This window comes from Crassostrea angulata, chromosome 3 (assembly GCF_025612915.1).
Source record: "Crassostrea angulata isolate pt1a10 chromosome 3, ASM2561291v2, whole genome shotgun sequence".
In the NCBI taxonomy this organism is placed as follows: Eukaryota; Metazoa; Mollusca; class Bivalvia; order Ostreida; family Ostreidae; genus Magallana; species Magallana angulata.
Genome location: NC_069113.1, coordinates 9,226,550 through 9,234,748, shown reverse-complemented (window position 1 = coordinate 9,234,748; position 8,199 = coordinate 9,226,550). Strand labels below are relative to the sequence as shown.

The window sequence follows — 8,199 nt, the reverse complement described above, 5'->3', positions numbered from 1 at the left end:
CCGAGTCAAAACCGAACAAGAAACCCGGATACGAGGACCGAAGCATGTGCAAAGTAGGACCAAAATAAATCTTGATAATAAAATGATAAATAAAAAGTGATTATAAATGCCCATTTAAAAACTTGTTCCTAACTGTGAAAATCAATACTCAATTAAGTGATAAAAATCTTGATTATAGTCGGGGGAAAGGGGGGAGTGTGTATTTGGCCCCTTTCATGGAAGCGGGGGGGGGGGGGGGGGGGGGGGTCTTTACTAAAACCAAAAAGTGTATTCAGCATGAGTGCCGCCAAAACAACTCGTCGACGCGCTAACACACTTTTGCACGCCGGACTGTCGCTCTAACACATCTTATATTTGCACAACACGCCATCGAGCAGTCCTAATATTCTCCATTATGAACACAGGGGTTTGGTTGTTAGATAGTGAATTTCCTAATTTTTTTGTTCCCGAAGAAAAAAATTGCTTAAAATTGGTAATCTTATGTGTATTTCTGTGTATTGCAATAAATAAATTCACTGAAACCCCCCGTTTCAGTCATGTTAAAAAGTGTATTCAATGTACATTAAAAAAGCAATATTAAGCCTATTTATTGTTTTGCGGGGCGGGGGAGTAAATTGTATTGATTTTGAAAAAAAATGTTTAAAACGCGTAATGAAATACACAAAAGATAATGACTTGCAAAATAACAAATATTTCTTATGAAATTACAGCAAAATATAGGGCAAAATCGGCGTCTCGCTCAGTAATATGACGTGCTATAGTTACACAACTGTTTACATACATGTAACTCGCCGCCACGCTGTCACAGTTCCGAGTTAGTGCGTGATTTGTGATAGCTTGACGGCGTGTTGTAAACATGTACGTGACAGTGCGATTACCAGACCATGCATGGCGAGTTGTGCGAAGTTGGTTAGCGAGATGGGAAACATCGTCGGTGACCCACGTGTGATTCACATCGATTCTCTCCATCATCAGTTTGAGGAAACTTGTGGACTCAAAACTGTGGTTTGCGACGATGGATGGGAAACGACGGCGACAATGAGTTCAATGAAATTGCGGTATAGCGCGACGGCGTGTTGTTCAAAATCGGGATAGTGCATTAGCGTGTTTTGCGACAACGCAACGGCGTACTGGTTTTTCACAAAGCACTGCACGGAGTTTTATGTAAATGGCCTTATCCGGACACCATAGCATATCTATTACTAAGCAGCATAATTAAACTATAGAGGGTGCATGACACAATGTTCAAAATAAAAAATCTTTAATAGTTTATTTATTTTTAATCAGTAATGTAACGTTAATTCGGATTGGAATTACGTACAATATAAAATAAATTAAAAGAATTTTATTTCTGTAAATACTCCAGGCACGTAGCATCAGGGGGGCCAGCGGGGGAGGGGGGGTTGTCCCTAGCTGGGCCTATTCACTGGCGTCGGAAGCGGGGGGGGGGGGGGCTAGACTAATATACAGAAATATTGAGGAAAAAGAAATTCCCAAACTCATGGAAATCCTAATCCGTGGGGGGGGGGGGGGGGGGGGGGGGGGGGGGGGGAGTATACCTATACTTCCAAAAGAAAAAAAAAATTACTTACCCAAATTTTTTTTTTCTTCAAAAATCATCAAATTCCTAATCGGGGGGGGGGGGGGGGGGGGGGCGCTAGTATGCTTCTGAATCCTGAATCCAACTTCTCAATCTTTCAAGGTAAATTTAGAAACAATAATCTTTCCTGCGAGAAAAAGTGGGGGGGGGATGAACCCTCTATCATGCTATGTTTCTAATGGTTAGGTATAACTTTGCAATAAAAAGTGGAGGGGGGGGGCTAAGCCCCCCCCCCCCCCCCCCCCCCCCCACCCCCGGTTCCGACGCCTATGCTATTACAACATTATAATTTACATATTTTTTTTTTAATTAATATAATTTACACATAAAAAAGTATATTAAGATGGAGTGCTCCCCCACTTGTTTTTTTGGAGCATGTAAAAAAATTGAATTGAAAGGAAGGAAATACCCCCCCCCCCCTCCGACGGATTAAGATTTTCATAATTTTGAGAAGTTGCTTTTATTTTATATTGCTTGTCAAGATTATTTGGATTAGTTTGCCCCCCCCCCCCACTTTCTAAACGATGCTACGTGCATGTACGCCTATGGGTACCGTATCCATTGATAAATGCTCTATATAAGATTATAACGCGCGCCTTGTACGCAAATAGGTAGAACTCTGCTGATGCGAGCGTGCAATCCGAAAGCGAAACAGGAAGTTGAATGCATCAGCTGGAGAAAATGGCGATCGATAAGGAGGAAGAATTCCATTTGACATCTTAAATCATTGTTAAAATATTGTTGTTTACAGGTATGATTACAGTTTTTAGCAAATAAGTTTTCAAAATTATATTTGTACTTTTTGAATACGAAAATTTGATTACAGATCAATAGATGTAGTGCAAATTATGGCCGTATGATGCCACAGATTGTAGATTCCAATTTTCCATATAATTTCAATAATATTTGTGCTCAGGCTTGAAAAATAAGCTATGTTGACAATGATTTCTGATTTTGATTGGATATATAGATATATAATTAAGATATGTGGACTATCAAGTTCCGAAACTAACCTTAGTTCCTGTTGCCTCTGAGTATAATGCAATAAGTAATGTTATAAATTTCAGCCATTGACATTGCTCAAGTCATTAATTTATTAAATTATTAACATTTTTGTAGATGCCGAAAGACGTTCCAAATGGATCATCATAATATTGTTCGTCAGTTTCAAAATCTTCGAGTGTACTCAAACTCACGCCTAGTAAGTATGGATGAGTTGGTGCAAGATCTCGCTAATGCTTTGGAAGAGTCAGCTTCAAATGTCAAAAGCACAAGTCATTCAATCTCAAACAAGCGTCAGTATAAAAAAAAGAAAGGAAAAAAACGGAGACCCCTTCTCTTGGATTGTGGGAATATTAGTGAGGCTTCGGAGAGTAGCTATGACGAAGCCCTGAGAGATTATTTTGGGAATCTTACCCGCAATAGTGACTCAGATGACATTGAAAAAATAACAAGACTATCAATGCCTATCACTTCAAGCTTTATACCATCAGTTGAGTCAGATTCTGTGAACGAGAGCACTATTTCCCCTCTTAGACCTCAGAGACGAAGAAAGAAGTACAAATCGATGGCCATAGATTCAGAAACTAATTGTATGAAACCTCCTACTGGAACTACTGATCTCAAATCCAGACCACCAAAACCCAGGTCTTATAAGTCTGATATGACATCAAATGATGATAGAGACATAGTGTTTGGAAAAGAAGAAGAGGTGTATCCTGGGAAAAGGAAGAGGAGCTCTAAGTCCAGGGGAGAGTACTCTAGTTTTGATCAATCGAAGGGTGGTAAAGATGAAAATGGCATGGATACAGCAAGCAATATGTAAGTGTAATTTTACAGACATTATTTTTTTCTTTTCATATTGAATTTGAGGGATTTTTTTGTCTTGTACATATTAGATACCAAAAGACTGTTTCTTATTTATAAATAGTAAATGTTCCTTTTAATATATATTTACTATGTACATCTTACAGGGAGAGTAGTTCTGGTCTCAGCAGCAGCGAGAGTGATGGTTTGCTGACCAATGATGAAGCAAGAGAAGGTCAGTTTTATGGCTGTAGTATATTTTTTTTTAAATCAATGTGACATACCAAGAAGAAAATAATGAAAAATAATTAGTTATTTCATTTTAAATTTGAGAAATTTGTGTTTGTCCAAAAGTAGCTTGATAGACTCATATAGATATACCTGTACTTGTAATGAACCCAACACTTTAATCTTAGTTTTAAAAATAATAGTTTGATGTAAAGTGCATGTAGATATGTATATTTCAACGCACATTTATCTTATTTTGAAGAAAAAAAACTGTTTGCAAAAATTACATTGCATTTACAGATTGACTTAGAAAACTGCAAGAGAATATTTTTTACTTTCTTCTTCAGCTGATGATGAGCACAGTGATTTTTATTATGAGTCGGGACCAGCTTGTGGAAATCCAGGAATAATCCGATGGTGGGAGAATGATTCTGGGGACATTGAGTCGGAGTCTGACCGTCAGTTCCAGCAGATTCTGTCCAGCTCACTGGACCAGTATGTACCAAAGTCTTCACAGCTGGCGTTCAGGGCTAGGGTGACTAGAATGATGGCCAAGGTATGATTACGTTATAAGAACGAATCTTAAAGATGTTAACTGATTTTCTACTGTAGTTTACTTTCAATTGGTAAAACAAGGATTGGCAAAGAATGTGTAATAGTCTATCAGGTATATAAAGAACCAGGCATATAAGTAAAGTTTCACGAACAAAATTTTTTACAGTCTGGAAGACCAATCAGATTTGGAAGAAGAAAATTAAAAGAAAAGGTGAGTTTTCAGTACCGGTAATTGATTAAAATATGATGAATTGATATATATAGTTTACATGTACAACTACATGTATTGTGAATAAAAGCAACATGTCATAAGATGAGTTTGAATAGATTTTCCTGTAGATCAAACTTTTTATTGTACATGTGCATCTTTGCTTTGAATTTAGGCGATGATACACATAGATTGTTAGACACCGGTAATATCATTATATTACAGGGACCCGGTTACACTTTGTCTCGCTTTCTGAAAGAGAGACAGAGGTGGCATGATATACAAGAAAATCTACCATCAAGCTTCAAGTCTGGTGGGAATGGGGATCAGAAGAGATTCCGCAAGACACCACCACTCCAAAGTCCATCAGAAGAGGGTAGATATCATTTGGCTTTGTAAAACTTCATGTACACATGTGATAATAATCTTCAACTTTCTATAACATTTGGATAAATAGTAAATTTATTAACTTAACTTTCTCTTTGTTTGTGTACACTGATAACTGAAAGAGCTTTCTTCTTAAAGCCTCATACCCCTTTTATAGAATATATATGTACCCTGGTAATACTTGTAGATTTTTATTTAATTTATTTTGAAGGGTGGGGTGGAGTGCTTGCTGTTGAGATGAAAAAAAATCTGCATTCATTTTAACCTTTCTTATGGTGTTACATATACGAGGGTTGTTCTGAAATTATTGAGACAACTCGGATATTTCCCTTTCTAAGTGACGAATTAGGGTGAAAATTGGCATGAACATTGAAGAAACCTTAACAAATAATTAAAGAAAGTAATATTTAGAAAATGTTTGATATTTTGTTTACAACGGTAGTTAACAAATCGGTGGTCGGGGTACCCGGCGCAAGCATAAACTCGGAGAATAATAAAACTACAACTTCATCTATCTAAGTGTCCGCAAACTTACCGTTTATAATAAAAGAAATCAGATTATATATTTTCATTTTGCTATTTTTTGTGACTAACTTTTGATCAAGTTTCACTACTGTTCGAGTTGAAATACGGATATGGTACAGGTATATTTACCAAGCAATAGAAATCTGACAGCTACGGTATATTGAATTTTGACGTCAATGCGGCGCAGCGAATATCATCAAATTGGTGGAAATTTCGGAAAAAACCTTTTTCAGGGCACCCAATTGCTTTAACAAAAAAATTACGATGGCAAGGGATAAAGAGCTTCAGTTTATCGTCTTTGTTCACTAATTGATTAACTAGAATTCAGACAAAGTGACTAAATATCAAGTACTTTTTACACACTTACAAATGTCAACAGTTCTAAAATATGTACACAGAATGACTGTAGGAGACATCTTACAGTAATTTGACTTTTGCTTAGAAATAACCCGATTTTTTTCCACAAAAATCTAGAATGGAGAGAATGTGCGAATGTTGACATCTTAAAATGTAAACAAAAGATGAGAAATGAAAAATTAATTCTATTTAATTTTGTTTGTAAGGTGTTTAAAACATAGGATCAATGAGCTGCGTTAAAATGCCATTGCGGTAAGTTTGCGGTTGCGCCGGTCCACTGGACGAAGGCAAGTTGGTCAGTTTACCAGGAATGATCTAATCAGGCTATGGACACAAAACTTTTCGCAGTGATGAACCCTATCCTGGTTTACATTTTGGGGAAATTTGAAGGGTTTATCTTTTTCCCTAAGGAAATAAGAGTAAATGTCTCAATAATTTCCGAACAACCCTCGTACTGATAATTGGTCTTATGTACCTGTTTGTCCATTGAAACTGGACCAACTATTAATGATAGATGTACTAAACTTGTTCCAGAGAGTAGCATGGGGAACCAAATGATGCATGGCATGAATTGGATCCCTGGGAATAAATTGGGGTCGGAGGCCAGTGGCGTTCAGGTCCCAATGCTTGCCTACCGACGCTCGAAGAGACAGGGACTTAGCTGTAATCCACATCCATACTCAAGAAACCAGGACTCCTAGGTCTTCTCAACAAAAGCTGGCCAAAGATTGTCATGTTTAGAATAGGGATCAATGATGCTTTAAACACACTAGTTACTATATTTTTATAGAGCACTGAAAATTGTTTTTTATAGATATGATATTAATATATATATAGCATGTTGACAATTTTAAAGAGTATCCCTTTTGTAATTCCATTTTAAAACAACATATCTGAATGGCAGCAGATTTTATCATGACATATGACAGAACTATTTTGAATGAATCCAGCAATCATTTTATTTTTAACTTTTAAGCTTATACTATTATACAGGAATGAAAAAAAAAATCCTGGAGATTTACCACCAAACTTGCAGATATTTATCCTCGCAAACTTGTTGTGTGATGTAATGTACATGTACATGCCAAATACTAGAAGGTTGAATTCCTTGGATAGTACTTAGTACATGTACTGGTAATAAAATTTGGCTTCTGATACTTAGTAGTTAATGGTAAACAGGTAATCTTTTTGCACCTGTATGAATCCTGAGGCTTGTATACACATGTACTACATGTACTACAGGAACTTAGCATTTCTTTTATTACAATATTTTACATTTTCTTTACATTCATGTAAATTGTACATCATTCATTTTTAGCTCACCTGAGCTGAAAGCTCAAGTGAGCTATTCTGATCACATTTTGTCCGTCGTCCGTCTGTCCGTCTGTCCGTCTGTCTGTCTGTCCGTCTGTAAACTTTTTACATTTTGAACTTCTTCTCTAAAACCGCTTATCCAATTTCAACCAAATTTGGCACAAAGCATCCTTATGTGAGGGCGAATATAAATTGCAAAAATAAAAGTCCGATCTGTATTCAAAGCGGAGAAAACCTTGAAACTGTAGAAAAAGGGGGGTGCATTTTTAAAAATCTTCTTCTCAAGAACTACTGATTCCAATTCAACGTAGTTTAGCATAAATTATCCTTATGGGAAGGAAAATATAAATTGCAAAAATTAAGTGCTAATTCTGTTTCAAATCTGAGTTATTACGAAAATAATAATAAAGGAAATGCGTGTTTCAATCAGTTTAATAGCTTCGGGTTCGGCATCCGGTAATCCGGCATCCGGTAAAATGGGTAGGCAAGACTTGGTCTGGGCAAAACAAAGATTGGCAGTTATTAATCTGCCAATCTCATTAAAAATTTCAGGATTTTTGATGGACTAGTATATTTGTATTCGCTGTAAATATTGCTGCAAAATAATGCGTATTTGGAATTGACGATTGCCGATCTGCCCCGGCTTTTATTTTGCCACGGCCCGGGTTTGCATACCCATTTTACCTAGACTCGTATTCCATACTTCTAAAACGAGGTTCTTTGTTTAAAGCAGCCATGACATTATACGAAAAAGGGTCGATCTGACTATGATGAATTTGCTTGTTGTGCAACAGTTCGCGTATGAAGGGAAATTTTTGAAACATGCAAAATATATTGTTGCCGATTTTGTGAAGTAAATTGAGGCTAAATATTTCAATGCGTTGACACTTTTCACACATGACGTTGGTATAAGCTTGTTCCGATTTTCGTTTCGTTTTCATTATTTCTGCTTGTAACCTGGGAACTATCGTCTGTATTATTTTGTGATTTTTACGTATCAAATCAAACAGAGACTTTGGTAAATCAAACAGTTAACTGTTTACCTGCGCAAATTAAGCAAAATCTGATGTATCAAAAAATAATGAAATACAATTCATTCTATCGGTAATTCGATCGGCATTATCTTTTGCGTAATGGTAGATTAATGCAATAGGTTTTGTTGCGATGCTCGGCATTTTCTCGAGTTTATTCAGTTTAATTAAAGTTTGACATTGCTGAC

General features: G+C 36.6%; 1 protein-coding gene across 1 annotated transcript; it reads left to right on the top strand.

Annotated features, from left to right (window-relative positions):
• The first annotated feature begins 2,254 nt into the window (after positions 1–2,254).
• Positions 2,255–6,978, top strand: LOC128178449 (G patch domain-containing protein 2-like). Its single transcript, XM_052845617.1, has 7 exons — positions 2,255–2,351; positions 2,720–3,421; positions 3,574–3,641; positions 3,982–4,190; positions 4,356–4,400; positions 4,623–4,773; positions 6,201–6,978. The coding sequence occupies exons 2-7, from the start codon at positions 2,739–2,741 to the stop codon at positions 6,365–6,367; spliced, it is 1,323 nt and encodes a 440-aa protein (XP_052701577.1). The 5' UTR covers positions 2,255–2,351; positions 2,720–2,738; the 3' UTR covers positions 6,368–6,978.
• The last annotated feature ends 1,221 nt before the right edge of the window (positions 6,979–8,199 follow it).